This window comes from Oncorhynchus nerka, linkage group LG16, assembly GCF_034236695.1.
Source record: "Oncorhynchus nerka isolate Pitt River linkage group LG16, Oner_Uvic_2.0, whole genome shotgun sequence".
In the NCBI taxonomy this organism is placed as follows: domain Eukaryota; kingdom Metazoa; phylum Chordata; class Actinopteri; order Salmoniformes; family Salmonidae; genus Oncorhynchus; species Oncorhynchus nerka.
This window is the reverse complement of record NC_088411.1, coordinates 2,371,136-2,391,803: the sequence shown is the minus strand read 5'-3', so window position 1 is coordinate 2,391,803 and position 20,668 is coordinate 2,371,136. Positions and strand designations below refer to the sequence as shown.

The 20,668-nt window shown below is 43.4% G+C and overlaps 1 protein-coding gene across 1 annotated transcript; it reads left to right on the top strand.

Moving 5' to 3' along the window:
- The first annotated feature begins 541 nt into the window (after nucleotides 1–541).
- Nucleotides 542–20,213, top strand: LOC115143871 (zinc finger protein 646-like). Its single transcript, XM_029684296.2, has 4 exons — nucleotides 542–622; nucleotides 1,299–4,079; nucleotides 5,671–6,783; nucleotides 11,266–20,213. The coding sequence occupies exons 2-4, from the start codon at nucleotides 1,492–1,494 to the stop codon at nucleotides 12,155–12,157; spliced, it is 4,593 nt and encodes a 1,530-aa protein (XP_029540156.2). The 5' UTR covers nucleotides 542–622; nucleotides 1,299–1,491; the 3' UTR covers nucleotides 12,158–20,213.
- Nucleotides 20,214–20,668: the final 455 nt, after the last annotated feature.

Genomic DNA, 20,668 nt, shown 5'->3' with positions numbered 1-20,668 from the left:
TTGATAAGCCCACTTCCATACACACTCCAAGTATGCAGTTACCCATTCCTCGACTTTCCACGGTGTTGGGACTCTCTTCAATTTCTTCTAATTTCCATGCCGTAGCCTAGGCTATTCTCGAACGTGCAACAGTGCAGAACTTGCGTTGCGGTAACAAACATAAAATACCGCTTGATTGATTTGCTCATATTTTACCGACTGTAGTGCGCTTTACAGTTAGTGAGAAGACATCGGAGAACCGCATGAATGGATTTACTAGAAAGAACTATAGACAGAGGAAATAATTAAATAGCACGCACCTGTTTTGCTGAACGTTTTCTAACATTTGCATTTTCACGTAACGTGGACTATTGTTAATTTGGAATTAGCTAAACCTGTAACGGGGATGGACATTATTTTAGTACTTGTATATGTGTTTTCAAATGCATTTTATGTAGCAAATCCACGAAAATAGAAAATAGTTTAACGCACAGTTATGTGCGCATGACAGAACCACGAAGAGGGATATATTTTGTGGTACACATTTCCTGTTTCCTAGCAACGAGCAGGAAGTATGTGGAATGGGATGGAAGAAAAAATAATCAAACAAGACTGGTCTTTTAGGAATATAAATAACTTTGTGGTGAGTAAAAACATTTAAATACCATACACTAGACATTCCAGAACATATTTGGCTGGGCGCAATAATCAAATAGATGGTAAGACAGGGTAACGTTCTTTTTTTTAATGCAATGTTTGTTTAGCTAGCGTTAGTTTGTTAATAAGCATGATGATGCTAACCGTTACTTGTTAGCTAGCGGCTATTGTATCCAGCATTGGCTTGTTTGCAAACCAACGGATAACTTTTCCGTAATGGTGCGTGTTTTTAAGTTACATGTGAAATATAGCTAATGGAATTCAACAAGAAAAATGTTTACGTTGTTTAGGCCGAGGTGTTGTTTCCCCACATTATTGACATATTTATGCTAGCAGTCGCGCTAGGGTATTGTGACACAATATAACGTTAGCTAGCCACCTTCAGTTTGAATCGGGCAAAATATATCTGCCACTGTACACTATAATGACTGGAACATGTTGCATTATGTGACTAAACAGAGTAAACTGGTATTTGATCTGAGTTTTTAAAATTTAAATGCCGAATTTAGATATACGCAAACTTTTTATTAGCCACATTTGGCATTAAGGTTTGTACCCATTGTTTAGTAGGCATATGGTCCACGATTATCCCATAAATAAATAATACATTGACTGCAAGTGATTACGACTAACCAAATCAGTTCTCAATTTTTTTTCCACAGCACTCATGTTGTACCTGCATCCATTCTACCACAGAAATAGTCAATGGAGTGGTACTAAATTGATCCCATTCTTGTGCAGTCTTCCTATTTGGACCGTGCAATGAATGTAAGCTCTTGTGATATGGAGGTGCTGAGAATCTGATGTATTTCCCCCACAATTATCTAGCTCAAATATTTACAGTACTATCCTGTAATGGCTATGCAAGAGCTTGGCAGGACTAAAGGCTTCCCTTGCAAACACTGTGGCATAGTGTGCTCTAAAATGCCAAGCCTTCTGGAACACATGGATAGTCACTACCAGCAAGAAGAAGATCGCAAGTTCAGATGCGATGAATGTGGCCGATGCTACAGGCATGCAGGTAGCTTGGCTAACCACAAGAAAACACACGAGTTGGGTTCTTTTCATTGTCCAATATGTGCTAGGAAGCTCTCAAACCCTCTGGCCCTGAAGAGCCATCTGCGCATCCACACATCACAGAAGAAGTACTCCTGCATGGACTGTGGGAAGGCCTTTAGGCTAGCTACTCAGCTGGCCACCCATCAAAAGGTCCATCTCTCTGGGCAATCAAAGAGGAGAGCCGGTTGGGCCACTGCAGAATATTCTCCAATTGAGAATAGGGATGAAATTGAAGATCATGATGACTTTGAAAAGCTGTCGATCTTGGTGGCTGACCAGCAAGACACGGGGATGGATATTGTGTCTGATAATAACCTTAGCCAAGAGGATGCAGAGGTTATCCCCAACTCGGCAAATTATTGTGAAAACCTGGGCTTTGAAGCAGGGGATCGACCTTTCAAATGTGGTCAGTGCGAAAAGTCATATAGACACCATGGAAGCCTGATCAATCATAAGAAGTCTCACCAGGTAGTGCACTCAAACATCCCTATCTGTTTCAAGCAGTTAAATAATCTTGCTGCCCTCCATAGTCACCAGAGAACCCACAACAAGTCCAAAAGTGGGCCAGACACCCATTCCTTGGAAGTCACTTACGCAGGCAGAGCACCAGAGCAGTTTTCACCCCTGAACAGGGATGCTCCAGTGCATTTCTGTCACCTGTGTCAAGTGATGTTTCCTAATGATGATGAGTTCCAGGAACACATCCAAAAGCATAATTCTTCCTCCATGTCCTTTGGGCACGATCAAGGTTTATCTGAGGATCATCATGACTCTTATGACCTTAGTGTCACTCCTTCTCTTGACTCAAACTTTTATTCACCACCTCTAAACAATACTCCATTGATGGATCATCAAGGGGAGCAGATCAATGATATTCAAATATACTCTGACCACTCCAGTAACAAATCCACCTTGAATACTCAGGGAGAGCCCCTAATCTTGGATCCAGAGATTCCTGCTGACGATCTAAGTAAAGCAGAAAAGTCCTCAGTTACAGAAAACGGTGAGCGCCGCTTCAAGTGCCAGGTCTGTGGCAAAAGCTACCGGCATGCCGGGAGTCTCATCAATCACAAGCGTTCTCATCAGACAGGTATTTACCAGTGTTCCATCTGCCGCAAGACTTACCCACACATGGCTGCCCTCCGCAGCCATGTCCGCATCCACAGGGCCCATCTGTCCTCCTTTAGCCTGGGCTCTGAAGGAGACTGGCTCTCTTCTGAGCTCCTAACACTGGAGAACCAGCAGGCCTGCTTTTCCTCTCTGGAGGGAGATGCTAGCAATATGATGACTCTCGCTCAGGAGAACACAAGTGAACACTGCATTGGAGGATCATGCCATGTGCAGTTTGACTCCGCCTTTCCCCAGGACAGAACTGTGCACCTACCTCACAACGAACGCCAGATGGAGAGTCACATGTGTGCAGACTGTGGCGAAACATTTGCAGACATCGCAGGAATCAAATTGCACATATGCCCCCTGCTACAACCGCAGCACGAGGCCATGTCAAATGACTACGACAGTAACTTAACCTTCTTGGACACTAATGGCCGATGCACCATGGGAAATCCAGGAGATCATGTAGAGTTCCAGGGACTGAATGGCAGCCCTAGACAAAGGTACTGTGGTGAACATGACTTCCATGAAGGCTTGAACGGGGAGCAGTTAAATGGTGATGGCAAAGAGGAGGATGAAAAGGATGATGACGGTGAGCTCTATCAGTGCTCAGCATGTGGGAACCGCTACACAAGCATGAGGGCTCTGAGGAGTCATCTTCGTGGCCACACTCAATCCCATGGTACTCTTACATGCTCCGGACCCTCCTCCATGTCCTCCCTAGAGGCTGAAACAGAAGAGGACCCTGGAAAGAGACATCAGATGGATGGGGGTCTGATGATCTGCAGTACTTGCGGAGAGAGTTTTGCCAAGAAGCAGGACATGCTTTCCCATCAGCTCATACACAATAAAGCGCAGGCAGATGATGCTAAACACATGCATATGGACAATAGTAATGGAACTAGGCACAAAGAGGAGGCGGACAGCCGCATCTATGGAAATTGTGATATATTTTGCACCAGTTACCATCATCCTGAGACCCATCAATGTACAACAAATGGCAAAAGTGTATCTGCAAACGGTGTTGAAAAAAATGAAATGGGTGGCTCTGTCAACGGTAAAGAATTAGGACACCTGAAAGAGAATTTAAACAATGGGGATCGCCAGTACAAGTGTGATCAGTGTGGAAGAGCATACAGACATGCTGGCTCCCTTCTCAACCATAAAAAGTCCCACAAAACTGGAGTGTTCCGCTGCATGGTTTGCCAGAAGCGCTTCTACAATCTACTGGCTCTTAAGAACCATCAGAGGACCCACTTTGATGTTAAGAGGTAATTTCTAAACCTGATTGATAACAGAGAAATATTCTATTCTACTGATAAGTATCCATGTAATTTGACATATCAAGTAAATAAACAGAGAAACTATAGTGTATTAAACATGCGGGAGATGCAATTAATTGTAATATTACATTTGAAGGTTTAGGTTATTGCACTGTTACCGTGCCCTAACGGCTAACATTTTTCAATGAAGAGTTACCCAGTGCTTGTAAACTAATCCAAGGATATACTGCTTGTACAATTGGTTTTGTCTACATTCAATATTCTAAATTGAAAATGTTCATTGGTAACACAAGTTCGGAGCACAACATTACAATCCAGGAGCACCAGAAGATGCATCTTTTTTTGAATTGATTGAGGTATAGCATATTAATTCTAGCTACTTTTGAAGATGTTTATTATAAAAAGCTAACGGTGTCATTGAAATTGCAGTCATTTGTGGAATATTTGTTTTCTTCATTGTGTTAAAGCACTACCTATTGAGATGCATTCCATTGAAATGTGTACATCGTCTCTTTTAAGAGCGACATGCAATAGATCACGCATTCATTCGTTGCTATAATCATTGATCTTCTAAAGAAGCTATCCCTTTTCCTTTCTTTCTGTGCCCCCAAATGTTTAGATATACTGGTCAAGTAACCAGGTTGTTGGTGTAAACAAATGCCTGTGAGGGGCCTAAAAACAATATTTTTGGTCCACCAGCCACTTTGGCAGGTAGATGGACATTTTTTTACCAGCCAATAGTGTTTATCGCCATAACACTGAAAGCCACACACAGTTTTCTCGGGTTTGTTTTTCCAGGGTTTGGATTTCCAGTTATTTAAAAAAAAAAAAAAAATTCAGGTTTTCACTCAATCTCACTTTAAAATGTAAAAAAAAAAATGAATAGGAAAACAACAGAACATCCAAGTCCATAACAATGCTTAAACCACACCAGGAGACTACTTTTGTCTCATTTTTATTACTCACCTCAAGTGACTGGTGTCTGGCTGGTGGTGGTTGTACTGAATGCACAATATTTATTTTTTATTTAACTAGGCAAGTCCGTTAAGAACAAATTCTTATTTACAATGACAGCCTACGGCCTAATAGCAGAGTTTGCAAAACAAGACACCGCCCTATTTGATACAAATCAGCATGATATATTCTGCCAGGTAAACCTACTTTGCAAGTAACATTTAATTTGGAAGGTTTATTGGGGAAAGCCTCGGTATTGCTAACCGGCTACACAAAGTGGTAGTCCCAGGCATTCCTATGATGCGTCTTCAGAAGGTTGCAAGAAATACAAATCACTGATGCATTCTTTAATATTCATTATATGTAGGCGTTGGATTGAACGAATCTGCGCTCGTTTTTTTCTCTCTCTGGGGCACTCGGATACAACTGCACAGTGAAGCTTATCATTACAACAATTATTATTTGGGTCGCACAGGTGCTCCCAGGTCCCAAAGCAAACTATCTAGGGGCACTTTAGAGACCTGTCTACATTGCAGTAATGTGTTTTGTCATTACTTCATTCATGCACGACTGTTCTGTGCTTTGTAAACACGGGATTAACCTCTCTATTTGTCCCCTCTTTTAGACATACTTGCAATGAATGTGGGAAGGCATTCAAGATACAGAAGCAACTATTGAACCACCTAAGATTTCACAAGGAGAACCATGCCAAAATACAGGAGCTCAACAACCAGATTCAGGCCGTCATGCAGATGAATGGCACGAGGTCAGAGGGAGGAATGCGCTTGCTTAATGCACCTGTCAATCAAGCCACCACCACCCACAAAAAGGGTGGTGGTAGGCCAACCCCCAACAGAAAGAATCCCAGTGTGGAGGAGGGGGCTCAGACTCGAGTCAAATCAGTGGAAGCAGGCGACCCTCGCCCCTACCCCTGTGACCAATGTGGGCGAACGTATCGACACGCAGGAAGTCTGGTCAATCACAAGAACTCTCACAAGACCGGTGAATACTACTGCTCTGTTTGTAACAACACCTACTCCAACCAGCTGACTATGAAGAACCACCTGCGCATCCACTTCTCAGTTAAAAAGCACAATTGTGAAGACTGTGGTAAGGCCTTTAGGGGAAAGAAGCAGTTGTCTAGCCATATTTGCGCACATCTCAGAAAGGATATGCCAGGAGGGGTCAGGGGAAGAGCTCGCAGACGAGCAAGAAACGTTAAATGTAAGCAGTGCAGACAGACGTTTATATCTGCTGACCAACGGACAGCCCATACCTGTGGGTCACTGGCAAACTCATCAGAGGGCAGTGATGGACAAACGAGTATGTCCTTGAAAAGGGAGGAGCGACCATTCACCTGCATCATCTGCAATCGCAGCTACCGCCACGCAGGCAGTCTCCTGAATCATAAAAACACTCATAAGTCTGGCCACTTCAGCTGCACTTTCTGCTCCAAGTCCTTTTCTAACCCCATGGCGTTACGCAACCACACACGAATCCACACACAGAAGAAGAAGCATGTCTGCCTGACCTGCAGGAAGGCGTTTCGGTTGGCCAGTATCCTTCATAACCACCAGAAGGTCCACACCAGGGTGGCCAACCACTTCAGCTGCCCAGAATGTGGCAAGAACTTCCAGGGCAAGTCTGGGCTGAAGAGGCACCGCTGCCGGGGGGGTCAGGATGACTCGGCTAGAGCTTGTGACCTCCATCACAGAGAGAGTGGAGACAAGTGCTTCACGTGAGTTACTTGTTTCATAATCAGCTCATTATGTAAGGCATGATTCTTTTTCATAGATCTTATTAGAATTATCACCTTTTTTTTTTTTTTTGCCTTCTGTTTACATGGCTTTAACACTAGAACCTCTGCGCCGCCGCCGCCGCCCCCCCGGGGCTAATGAGCAGTCATTCTGATTGCAATGTTATTAATAAATGTCATATACTATCGCAAAAATAATAATTTGGTTGTGTTTATGAAGGGTTTAGGTAACATGTATTTTAAATAACAGAATAGCATTTTTGTTGGTTTGTTACTGTAGGCTATATGTAAAAACACAAATTCAATTGTTCAATGAATGTTATCTGTGGAGTGCCCTGTGTTGGAATGCGGTAACGGCTTATTTTCATAGCAAAATAAATAAATACCCCGACCACCAAGACGCACGGTCACCAAGACGCACGGTCACCAAGACGCACGGTCACCAAGACGCACAGTCATATGATGAAAACATCAGAAGTCTGAACATCATAAGCCCCCAAGTGTGCTTCATAAATAGTGAAAATCAACACAAAATAAATAGTGGCATTATAATCAATGTGTCTATGACAGCAGTAACAAATAGTAAGTTGTCAGCTAGCTGCTTACATAGTTGTATCAGTTGGAGCATGTCCATGTCACATAAACTAAAGCTAGTGAGTGCGTTGCTGCTGTTTTTTGCTTGATATGTAGGGCCTGCTTTCTCTGTGACATTTTGTGCTGATAATCTGCCCGCAGCATTGTCACCGGCTTGTTATATCCAAGCGGAGCCATCCCTTCCCGTCTCACTGTTTCGTTTGGTGGTAGGGAGGGCACCCGCTGAGTGGGCACTGTTCTGGCGCTTAGGCCCCCGGTGTGTAGGTTCAGGCTGAGGCTCAGAATCAGAAGAATAATCATCAGAGATGTCGTGATCCATTTCTGTTACTGTAATTTAATTATGCCAATGTGCTTTCATCAATTGAAAGCCCTTAATCTATTTTATGAGAATTTGTAAGATTTCTTGTTTGCATAAAATAGACTCAGACCAGTCTTTCAATTTATTCTCGGAGCGCGCTCCCACTTAATCACGTGCAGCAGTTTATATACAGATCATGACGTCATTTCATTGCTTTAACAGAATCCCCTCCTCTCGACCGGGACAAAGTAAGGTGAAAAGTTCATTCTAACTTACTAACACACTCCCAGATAACTTTTGACCCCTCAACATTATCAATCACCACTGAACTGACAGTTTTTTTAAATTAACAGAACCTAGGAATGCACTCACTGCCTTATCTAAAAGCCCAGAGCTAAGTTTCTGTAGGGTCAACCATAGGCTAACGACCTTATCTGTTTTCACAGTCCACAACCCATTTGTTTTATTCCTAGTTGGAATGGTGTTCATTAACTTTTTATTACTCCTTGTCCGTGTCACACAATCCCTTATGAACTCATATTGTTAATCACTTATAAAACAGAGTATAAGTTTACTTAGTTAGAATTCTATTTAAAGTGGGGATATTGTTTATCCATAATAATTTCAACAATTTCTCAGCCACCATCTGATTATGTAGCAACGCTAACTCCGCATGTGCATCCATTTGTCTTGGTCTTCTTGCCATTGTAAATGACGCACGCTCTCACTGTAGGCCAGAGTAGACTGACGAGTGCTTGGAATCAGTGGACTGATATAGGGTACGTACCAATTTGAGATTAGAATAGATCAATACAATAGAATGGCCCGCCCTGTTCTTCATTCACAATTGATTACATTATTATGTATCTTTCACTTCCCCCTCGCTCAACTCACCCATTCTCCCTATCATACTTCATATATTTCATCTGTTACAGTGCCTTCATAAAATATTCATACCCCTTATTCCACATTTTTGTTGTTACAGCCTGTATTCAAAATTGATTAAATATATTTTTTCTCTCACCCATTTACACACACTACCTCATAATGACAAAAGTGAACATTTTTATTTTATTTTTAAATATTTGCTAATTTATTGAGAAATAAATACAGAAATATCTCATTTGCATAAGTATTCACACCCCTGGGTCAATACCTTGAAGGAGCACCTTTGGTGGCGATTACAGTTTTGAGTCAACTTGTGCAAAGCTGATAGACGTACCCATCTGGATTTGGAGATTTTATCCCGTTCTTCCTTGCAGATTTTCTCAAGCTCTGTTAAGTTTGATGCGGAGCGGTGGTGACCAGCAATCTTCAAGTCTTTTCACAGATTTTCAATTCAAGTCTGGGATTTGGCTGGGCCGCTCAAGGGCTTTCACATTATTGTTCTGAAGCCATTCCAGCATTACTTTGGCTGTATGCTTGGGGTCATTATCCTTTTGGAACATAAATATTCACCGTAGTCTAAGGTCATTTACACTCTGGAGCAGGTTCTCATTAAGGAATTGCCTGTATTCGGCTCCATTCATTGTTCCCTGTATCTTGACCAGTCTCCCAGTCACTGCTGCTGAAAAGCATCCCTATAGTATGATGCTGCCTCCACCATTTTAGTCTCATCAGACCACAGAATATTTTGCCTTAGTCTTTCACATGCCTTTTTACAAACTCCAGGCATGCTGTCATGTGCCTTTTTTCTCAGGAGTGGCTTCTGTCAGGCCACTCTCCCATAAAGCCCAGATTGGTGAAGTGCTATAGAGACTATTGTCAAGCAGGTTCTCCCATCTCAGCCAAGGAACCCTGTAGGTCTATCAGAGTGGTCATTGGGTTGGTTCTTGGTCACCTCCCTGACCAATGACCTTCTTGCTCAGTTTGGTCGGACGGTCCGCTCTGGGCAGAGTCTGGATGGTTCCATATTTTTTTTCAGTTTACCAATGATGGAGACCACTGTGCTCTTGGAAACTTTCGAGTTTCTATCCCTCTCCAGATATAGAATTGGGATGAGGCTCACTATCTCAGAGATCTACGGACAGTTCCTTGGGCTTCTGTTTCTGCTTTGACGTGCATTGTCAAATGTGGGACCTTATATAGACAGGTGTTTCTTTTTTAACATCCGAGGAAACGCAGTACACCCGGTGACCGTGTCAGCGTGCACTGTGCCCGGCCCGCCACAGGAGTCGTTAGAGCGCGATGGGACAAGGACATCCCTGCCGGCAAAGCCCTTCCCTAACCCGGACGATGCTGGGCCAATTGTGAGCTGCCCCATGGGTCTCCCGGCTGGAACAGGGCCTGGACTCTAACCCAGAATCTCTAGTGGCACAGCTAGCCTTAGACCACTGCGCCACTCGGGATGCCATATTTTATTTTCAATAAATTTGCACACAAAAAAAATATATATATTTCCACTTTGTCATATGGGGTATTGTGTGTAGATGGGTGAGGGAGAAAAAAATCTATTTAATCCATTTTTGAATTCTGGCATTAACACAACAATGTGGAATAAGTCAAGCGCTGAATACTTCCTGAAGGCGCTGTATATGTGTGAAAGGAAAAAAGATCAAGGACAATAACCACCCGAGCCACTACCCGTTCACCCCGCTTCCACCCTGAAGGTCAGTACAGGTGCATCAAAGCTGGGACAGAGATTGAAAAACAGCTTCTATCTCAAGGCCATCAGATTGTTAAACAGTCACCACCAGCACAGATGGGCAGCTGCCTACCTACAGACTTGATATCATTGGCTACTTTAATAAATGGAACACTAGTCACTTTAATAATGCTACTTTAATAATGTTTACATATCTCGCATTACTCATCTCATATGTATTTTATATAATCTATTGCATCTTGCCTATGCAGCCCTGTCACTGCTCATCTATATATTTTATACTTATATCTTCTCATCCCATTCCTTTACTAGATTGTGTGTATTAGGTTTTGTTGTGGAATTGTTAGATATTACCTGTTAGATACTGCTGCACTGTCGGATCTAGAAGCACAAACATTTCTCTACACTCGCAATAACCTCTGCTAACCCTGTGTATGTGAACAATTAAAATTGGATTTTGATTTGATTAGATTCAGTTTTGAGGCAATTATCAGGGTGATTATCAACTGGGCAGGGCACCTTTTAATTGTCAGGAGGAGGGGAACAGGCCCTACTGTCGGGACGAGGAGCCGTAACTGGGGGGGAAACCATACACAAAAAAAATACATGCCCTCCTAAAACTGGTTATAAGTCCAGTTCTGTTTGTGCTATTGATTGTAACAACGACAGTGTATTTATGACTTTTTAAGGACGGAGGGAGGGGTGACTTTAAAAATGGCAAAGTAAGACTTTTTCTATTCGTGAGCAGTCCAAATGACTACTTTAGCAGTTCTTGTGTTAATGGCTATGTTTAGTGTTAGGGTAAATCTGTAATTATTTCCTCATAGTTAAATTCTATTAGTAAAGATACGCCTGAGATTATCTTCTTGTTAGAAGGTGGACCTTTGGTACAGTAAGAAAAAGCCACTTTATGCCCAATTTAAATACTTTTCATAAACAGGGATTTTAATGAATCTCTCTGCTGCAGGTGTGACCTCTGTGGACGCTCATACCACCATGCTGGCTCCCTGCTCAACCATAAAAAGATGCACTCAGAAAACCTCCACCACTGTACCTTGTGCCTCCAGACTTTCCCTGGCCTCCTCGCCCTCCAGATCCACTCCCAGATGAAGCGCCACTGCTGTCCAGACTGTGGCAAGACCTTCTGTCTCATCTCGCACCTGCAGAACCACATGGAGGTGCACTCCAAGGACCGCACCCTGGTCTGCAGCCCCTGCCATCAGAGCTTCCCCAACCCAGCCAGGTACCAACAACACCAGGAACTGCACCACCGGGCCCAAGGGCATTATCAACAACACAACATGCAAATGGAGGATGACCTAAGCTGGGAATCGGGACTAGACCAAACCATGGAGCTCCAAGGCATCCCCAAGCTGGTCCCGGCGTTTGCCCACATGCACGATGGCATGCCCAACCAGCAGGAGAGCAACAAGGTTCCCTGTATAGGGGAGAAGAGCCACGTGTGTGAGCACTGCGGCCGCACCTACCGCCATGCAGGTTCCCTCCTCAACCACAAGAACAGTCACAAGACCGGCGCCTTCTTCTGCTCCGTGTGCCAGAAGGAGTTCACCAACCTGATGGCGCTGAAGAACCACCGGCGCATCCACACGGAGCCCAAGCGCTACCAGTGCCTGGAGTGCGGCAAGGCCTTCCGCGTGTCCACCCAGCTCATCTGCCACTGGAGGATCCACACCAAAGAGAAGCCCTTCTCCTGCCTGCTGTGCGAAAAGCGCTTCTCCAGCAAGTCAAACCTGCGCCACCACCAGAAGATGCACCAGAGTGGTGGCCAGGACTACAAGTCCTCCTTCGGCATGGATACTAACAGTTTTATGGACTTGGACATGGGCTCTTTTCTCTGAGTCAGGACTCCGTGTCAAATGCTTATTATATTATTCTCCCCATTCACTGGACCCCTATCGGTAATTGTAAAGTGGCGTGTTCCACAAAGCCCCAGTAGAGACAGCGTTTACTCTTGATGTTGAACTCTTCAAAGCTGCCTCACAAACATTTCATTTTTCTGATTATGCTTTGGTCATACACTTTTGGAGTGGTCGAAGGATTTCTTATCTCTAGCAGGGATTGTGGCACTGTTAAACTTCCCAGATGGGCACAGGCGACAGTGTCTGTCAAATCTTTATAAGATTATTTTCGCATGGAGTGCACATCGTCATTGAATCGTTTAACGCTATAGGAGTGAGAACTATTGGACCTCCTTCCATACTGACTGTATCAATGTCCTCACAAGGTAGACAGTCAATTTCTCAACCAAAGTGAACCGATGTAACAGAACTGTTTCAGCCCAGTTTCAGCCCAGTTCCTGCATTTGAGATTGATTTATACAATTTATGAGAAAAGTGCTGTTCTGAAATTGTCATTTCCTCTCGCTATCTATTACTGTGTTCAGTGCCTCCGTCGGTTCAATTCTCTGCCCAGCTTATCAAAAGTGAGGGCTGTTCTCAATATTTTGCCATAGGTTAGAGAAAAGTGATCAATTTGGCTTCAATAAGCATGACCTCCTAGTCTTACCCAGAGGATGGTATCAAAGGTATTTACTGAAATAATGTAATCAAGTTGGTGGCAATCAAATGGTTTTAGTGATGGTGATATTTGGGTACACCCTTTGAGTGACATTTGTATGCTAAATGGGCATATTTAATTATTTATTCCTGTTCTTTTGACTTATTTTCAATTTTTCTGTGTGTACATAGAAAATGATATATCAATGAATGTTACCTTGACTCTTAAGAAATATCCTATCTAGCATTTAAGGGAATTCCTCAATCCGTAATTCCATTCTCAATTGGTGCGACTCCAACACAGGTAGGAATGGGTATTCGCCAAGGACAGTGGTCTTGCCAGCACTGTGGTTTTGCCACATTAAAATGTCTGATGTGCAAAGCATTGTAGATAATTATCCATGTCTGAAATGCTGAATTGGGCATTATTTTATTTTTACAGGTGCCATTTCTCACCCATGTCTTGTTTAAATAAGAATTGTAGCTTTTCTTGTCCATAATTACCCTTGACAATTTTTGAGAAATTTTGCAAACCCTTTACAATAAGAAATGCATGCTTTTGACTTCTAAAACTTTCAAAGGTAAACTCAGCAAAAAATTAAACATCCTCTCACTGTCAACTACGGTTATTTTCAGCAAACATAACGTGTAAATATTTGTATGAACATAAGATTCAACAACTGAAACATAAACTGAACAAGTTCCACAGACATGTGGCTAACAGAAATGGAATAATGTGTCCCTGAACAAAGGGGGGGTCAAAACTAAGTCAGTATCTGCTGTGGCCACCAGCTGTATTAAGTACTGCAGGTCATCTCCTCATGGACTGCACCAGATTTGCAGTTATTGCTGTGAGATGTTTCCCCGCTCTTCCACCAAGGCACCTGCAAGTTCCCAGACATTTCTGGGGGGGAATGGCCCTAGCCCTCACCCTCTGATCCAACAGGTCCCAGACGTGCTCACTGGGATTGAGATCTGGGCTCTTCGCTGGCCATGGCAGAACACTGACATTCCTGTCTTGCAGGAAATCACGCACGGAACGAGCAGTATGGCTGGTGGCATTGTCATGCTGGAGGGTCATGTCAGGATGGGCCTGCAGGAAGGGTACCACATGAGGGAGGAGGATGTCTTCCCTGTAAGGCACAGCGTTGAGATTGCCTGCAATGACAGACAAGCAGCTCAGTCCGGTAATGCCGTGACACACCGCCCCAGACCATGACGGACCCTCCACCTCCAACTCGATCCCGCTCCAGAGTACAGGCCCATAGGCGACGTTGCTGCCGGTGATGTCTGGTGAGGACCTGCCTTACAACTGGCTTACAAGTTCTCAGTCCAGCCTCTCTCAGCTTATTGCAGACAGTCTGAGCACGGATGGAGGGATTGTGCATTCCTGGTGTAACTCAGGCAGTTGTTGTTGTCATCCTGTACCTGTCCCGCAGGTGTTATGTTCGGATGTACCAATCCTGTGCAGGTGTTACACGTGGTCTGCCACTGCGAGTACGATCAGCTGTCCGTCCTGTCTCCATGTAGCGCTGTCTTAGGCGTCTCGTAGTACGGACTTTGCAGTTTATTGCCCTGGCCACATCTGCAGTCCTCATGCCTAAAGCACGTTCACGCAGATGAGCAGGGACCCTGGGCATCTATTTTTTTTGTGTTTTTCAGAGTCAGTAGAAAGGCCTCTTTAGTGTCCTAAGTTTTCTTAACTGTGACCTTAATTGTCTACCGTCTGTAAACTGTTAGCGTCTTAACGACCGTTCCACAGGTGCATGTTCATTAATTTTTTATGGTTCATTGAACAAGCTTGGGAAACAGTGTTTAAACCCTTTACAATGAAGATCTTGGGATTTTTACAAATTATCTTTGAAAGACAGGAGCCTGAAAAGGGGACGTTTCTTTTTTTTTTTTTTTTCCTGAGTTTGTTTGCGTGTCAGTCCGGCAAAAGTCAAGTGTAGAATTATCGTGTTGTGAACCGTTAGCGTACTTATATTTATAATTCAAAGTATTTATTTCTGTCTATATTTGAATGGTTATTGTATTTCTGTTAATGTGTCATGGACACAAGTTTCAGTGTTCAAACTTGTCAACATCCAGTTGGTTGCTTCAACCATGTTGGCAGCAGTGTGTATCCAGGAGCAAATGTTGATCACCACTATTTGAGAAATGGTTTGGGGTCTTTGGAAAAAGCAATTTGTGTTCATATAACCTTTCCATAAATGTGCAATTAAGTTAAATCTAGTATTTCTTTGGTTTGCAATGCTTACCAGAAAAGGTGTAGAATAAAATAAGGTGCTTATCATGTACATCTTTTCAGTCCCACTGTAATGGCACTTTCTTTATGCCTTATCCTATATTTAATATACAGTGCATTCGGCAAGTATTCAGATCTGACTTTTTCCACATTTTGTTACGTTATTGCCTTATTCTAAATTAGATTTCTTTGTGTGTACACTTACATAAGTATTCAGACCCTTTACTCCGTACTTTGACGCACATTTGGCAGCGACTACAATCTTGTCTTCGTGGGTATGACGCTACAAGCTTGGCACACCTGTATTTGAGGAGTTTGTTGCATTCTTCTCTGCAGATCCTCTCAAGCTCTGTCAGGTTGGATGGGGAGCGTAGCTGTACAGCTATTTTCAGTTCTCCAGAGATGTTCGATTGGGTTCAAGTCACGGCTCTGGCTGGGCCACTAACGGACATTGTCCTGTTGGAAGGTGAACCTTCACTCCAGTCTGGTCCGGAGCACTCTGGAGCAAGTTTTCATCAAGGATCTGTCTTTTTTAAATTTTTTAAAACTATTTTACTAGGCAAGTCAGTTAAGAACAAATTCTTATTTTCAATGACGGCCTAGGAACAGTGGGTTAACTGCCTGTTCAGGGGCAGAACGACAGATTTGTACCTTGTCAGCTCTGGGATTCGAACTTGCAACCTTTCGGTTACTAGTCCAACGCTCTAACCACTAGGCTACCCTGCCGTCTACTCGATTCAGACTAGTGTCCCTGCCACTGAAAAACATCCCCACCGCATGATGATGATGATGCTGCTGCCACCACCATGCTTCACCGTAGGATCTTGGTTTCATCAGACCAGAGAATCTTGTTTCTCAAGATCAGTCTTTAGGTGCCTTTTGGCAAACTCCAAGCAGGCTGTCGTGCCTTTTACTGAGGCGTTGCTTCCGTCTGGCCACTACCATAAAAGCCTGATTGGTGGAGTGCTACAGAGATTGTTGCCCTTCTGGAAGGTTCTCCCTTCTCTACAGAGGAACTCTGACGCACCGGGCGGCCAGTTCAAGGAAGAGTCTTGGTGGATTCAAACTTCTTCCATTTAAGAATTATGGAGGCCACTGTGTTCTTGGGGACCTTTAATGCTGTTTTGGTACCCTTCCCCAGATCTGTGCCTTGACACAATCCTGTCTCGGAACTCTAGCCTTTCCAAATCATGTCCAATACATTGACTCCAATCAAGTTGTAGAAACATCTCAAGGATGATCAATGGAAACAGCATGCACCTGAGCTAAATTTCAAGTCTCATAGCAAAGGGTTTGAATACTTATGTAAATAAGGTATTTCTGTTTGTAGCTTTATCATTATGGAGTATTGTGTGTAGATTGCTAAGGATTTGTATTTTTCGTTTAATCCATTTTAGAATAAGGCTGTAACGTAACAAAGTGAAAAAAGTCAAGGGATCTGAATACTTCCCGAATGCACTGTATATACAAAAGTATGTGGACAGCTTTACAAATTAGTTCATTAGGCTATTTCACCACACCCGTTATTGACCGGTGTGTAAAATCGAGCACACAGCCATGCAATCTCCATAGACAATCATTGGCTGTAGAATGGCCTTTACTGAAGAGCTCGGTGACATTCAACGTGGCACCGTCATAGGATGCCACCTTTCCAACAAGTAAATTAGTCAAATGTCTACCCTGTTAGAGCTGCCCCGGGCAACTTTAAGTGCTGTTATTCTGAAGTGAAAATATCTAGGAGCAACAACCGCTCAGCTGCGAAGTGGTAGGCCACACAAGCTCACAGAACGGGAATGCCGAGTGCTGTAGCGCATAAAAATCTCCTGTCCTCGGTTGCAACACACTACCGAGTTCCAAACTGCCTTTAGAAGCAACGTCAGCACAATAACTGTTCATCGGGAACTTCATGAAATGGGTTACCATTGCCGGGCAGTTGCACACAAGCGTAAGATTACGATACACAATGCCAAGCGTCAGCTGGAGTGGTGTAAAGCTTGCTGCCTTTGGACTCTGGAGCCAATGAATCTGGGTATAGAGGATGCCAGGAGAACGCTACCTGCTCGAGTGCATAGTGCGAACTGTACATTTTGGTGGAGGAATAATGGTCTGGGGCTGTTATTCATGGTTCTGGATAGGCCCCTTAGTTCCATTGAAGGGAAATCTTAATGCTACAGCAGACAATGATATTCTGGATGATTATGTGCTTCAAACTTTGTGGCAACAGTTTGGGGAAGGCCCTTTCCTGTTTCAATGCCCCCATGCACAAAACGAGGTCCATACAGAAATGTTTGTCGAAATTGGTGTGGAAGAACTTGACTGGCCTGCGCAGAGCCCTGACCACAACTCCATCAAACACCTTTGGGATGAATTGGAACGCCGACTGCGAGCCAGGCCTAATCGCCCAACATCAGTGCTCGTGGCTGAATGGAAGCAAGTCTCTGCAGCAATGTTTCAGCATCTAGTGGAAAGCATTCCCAGAAGAGTGGCGGCTGTTATAGCAGCAAAGAGGGGGACCAACTCCATTTGAATACTCATGACTTTGGAATGAGATGTTCAAGGAGCAGGCGTCTACATACATACATACTTTTTGGTCATGTAGTGTATTATGAACTGTAAATATTTCTGCGACCGGTAAGAGTATGCAATACCTCAGAGCCATGCCAATCCAACAACCGATATTTAAAGCTATAACAGTTTATTTAGGAAAGATCATATCAATTCAGTACTGTAATCAAACTTTTAAAGTCAGGTGCCTGTATCATAAGCATATTGTTAATAAGGCATCAGCTCCCAACACCTCAAATTCTAATTGCATGTGGGCAGTTGAGATACATGTAAGTTGTTCTGCCCAGTCTACCAATATTATAAGCAATATGTTGACATTTTAAGAAATGTTTCATGCTAATTTTGTCAGTACATGGTAGCATATTAGTAAGTGCACATCTTGATTTGAATTAGTCATTTCTGTCAGACCATTCAAACATGCTTTCCCACTGGGTCAAATTTATATTACTTCATTCAGAAGATGAAACACATTGCCATCCTGGCACAGGGAAAGTACAACTCACACAAAATAGCTCTGAATTTTAAAGGTTTACGACAGTAGCAACTACTGTACATTTAGTCTGCCATCACCATAGTAAGCTATTCTACCTAAAAAGGCTGTTTTTGACATGCATCAAATCCAATTTTATTGGATTCGCATTTAGCAGATGTTATTGCAGGTGTAGCGAAATGCTTGTGTTCCTAGCTCTAACAGTGCAGTAATACCTAATCATTTCCCAACAGTACACACATCTAAGTAAAGGAATGGAATAAATACATATATGGACGAGCAATGTCAGAGCAGCATAGACTAAAATACAGTGGAATAGAAAACAGTATATACAAATGAGATGAGTAATGCAAATTATGTAAACATTAAAGTGACTAGTGTCTTAAAAAAAATGGAAGTGGCCAGTGATTTCAAGTCTGCACATAGGCAGCGGCCTCTAATGTGCTAGTGATGGCTGTTCAACAGTCTGATGGCCTTGAGGTAGAAGCTGTTGTTCAGTCTCTTGGTCACAGCTTTGATGCATCTGTACTGACCTCGCCTTCTAGATGATAGCGAGGTGAACAGACAGTGGCTCGGGTGGTTGTTGTCCTTGATGATCTTTTTGGCCTTCCTATGACATTGGATGATGTAGGTGTACTAGAGGGCAGGTAGTTTGCCCCCAGTGATGCTTTGGGCAGACCGCACCACCCTCTGGAGAGCCCTGCGGTTGCGGGCGGTGCAGTTGCCGTACCAGGCGGTGATGCAGCCCGACCGGATGCTCTCAATTGTGCATCTGTAAAAGTTTGAGGGTTTTAAGTGACAAGTCAAATTTCTTCAGCCTCCTGAGGATGAAGAGGTGCTGTTGCACCTTCACCACACTGTCTGTGTGGGTGGACCATTTCAGTTTGTCGGTGTTGTGTATGCCGAGGAACTGGAAGCTTTCCAACTACTCCACTGTGGTCCCATCGATGTGGATTGCTGTTTCCTGAAGCCCACGATCATCTCCTTTGTTTTGTTGACGATGAATGAGGGGTTATTTTCCTGACACCACACTCCCAGAGCCCTCACCATCTCCCTGTAGGCTGTCTCGTCATCTGCAGACTTGATGATTGAGTTGGAGGCGTGCGTGGGTACGCAGTCATGGGTGAACAGGGAGTACATGAGAGGGCTGAGCATGCACCCTTGTGGGGCCCCAGTGTTGAGGATCAGCGAAGTGGTGTTTCCTACCTTCACAACCTGGGGGCGGCCCGTCAGGACGTCCAGGACCCTGTTGCACAAGGCGGGGTTCAGACCCAGAGCCTCAAGCTTAATGAGGAGTTTGGAGGGTACTATGCTGTTGAAGGCTGAGCTGTAGTCCATAAACAGCATTCTTATATAGGTATTCCTCTTGTCCAGATAGTATAGGCAGTGCGATGGCGATTGCATTGTTTGGGGAGCTATTAGGGCGGTAAGCAAATTGAAGTGGGTCTAGGGTGTCAGGTAAGGTAGAGGTGATATGATCCTTGACTAGCCTCTCAAAGTGAGTGCTACGGGACGATAGTAATTTAGTTCAGTGTGCGCGCCTCCTGAGTTGGACTAGAAGTCCACTCCGAGTACCTCTTCACAGCCGGCGATGCTTTGGGTCAGCCTCTGGAATCAGTTCAATTGCCCTGGGGGGTGTGAACAAAGGATCCAAATCGGGAAACTTGTATTGTTAGTCGTAAATGCTGATGAGTTACCGCCGCTCTGATATCCAAATGTTATTCCCGGCTGTATGTAATAACACACATTTCAGGCCTAATAATGTACGAAAATAACACGTAAAAAACAATACTGCAAAGTTGCCTGGGGGCTAGAAGCACGGCTGCCCTCTCGGCGCCATTACAGTTAAGTTCTGTAATACGGCTGGCATATCCAAATTGCAACATGTATTTTTAGAAACCATTAACATTAGCATGTAGTGTTAATGTCAGATCTCAGTTTAAACCTTGCAAGTGGCATTGTCTGATTACTATGGTTCCATCTCTTCTGGCACTTGTTAATGTACACTTAACTTTTTTTTGCCAGGATGACAACCCCTGTGTACTGTATGTGTCATGTGCATCTCCCACAGTTGTAAATAAAGGAATGAAACACTGGGTTCTCTGTACATTCATAGTAGGATTTTCCTTTACACAAGGAACTCACCGCTAAATTAGCTATAGTGTAATAAAAAGCATATACCACAAAGATGTGAATTTAGTGTTCAAAAAGTCATCTGAAATATTTTATTAATATAACCCTGTATATATTTTGTCACTTTGAAATATATATTTTTACTTCCAGGTTAGGACTATGAACTTAGCTAATTAGAACCTTAGCCAATCAGTTTGTTGAAATTAAATGACTTTAAAAAAACATTGTTGGTAATTGAGTTGTTTTCAAGGATTCCAACCTTTTATTTTGTTTAAAGTTTTATAACAAAGCATGCAGAACATGGTTCCAAACCAATCCCTTTCTCCTCCACACAGTAGTAACTGCTTCCAAACTACCATTTCCTATACCTGGTTCCAAACCACACCCTGTCTCCTCCACACAGTAGTAACTGCTTCCA

Excerpts from the sequence above, each read along its gene's own strand:
- LOC115143871 (XM_029684296.2), top strand. The coding sequence starts at position 1,492 with ATGGCTATGCAAGAGCTTGGCAGGACTAAAGGCTTCCCTTGCAAACAC. Across the intron at positions 4,080-5,670 it reads ACCCACTTTGATGTTAAGAG|ACATACTTGCAATGAATGTG; the intron begins GTAATTTCTAAA and ends CCCCTCTTTTAG. Across the intron at positions 6,784-11,265 it reads AGTGGAGACAAGTGCTTCAC|GTGTGACCTCTGTGGACGCT; the intron begins GTGAGTTACTTG and ends TCTCTGCTGCAG.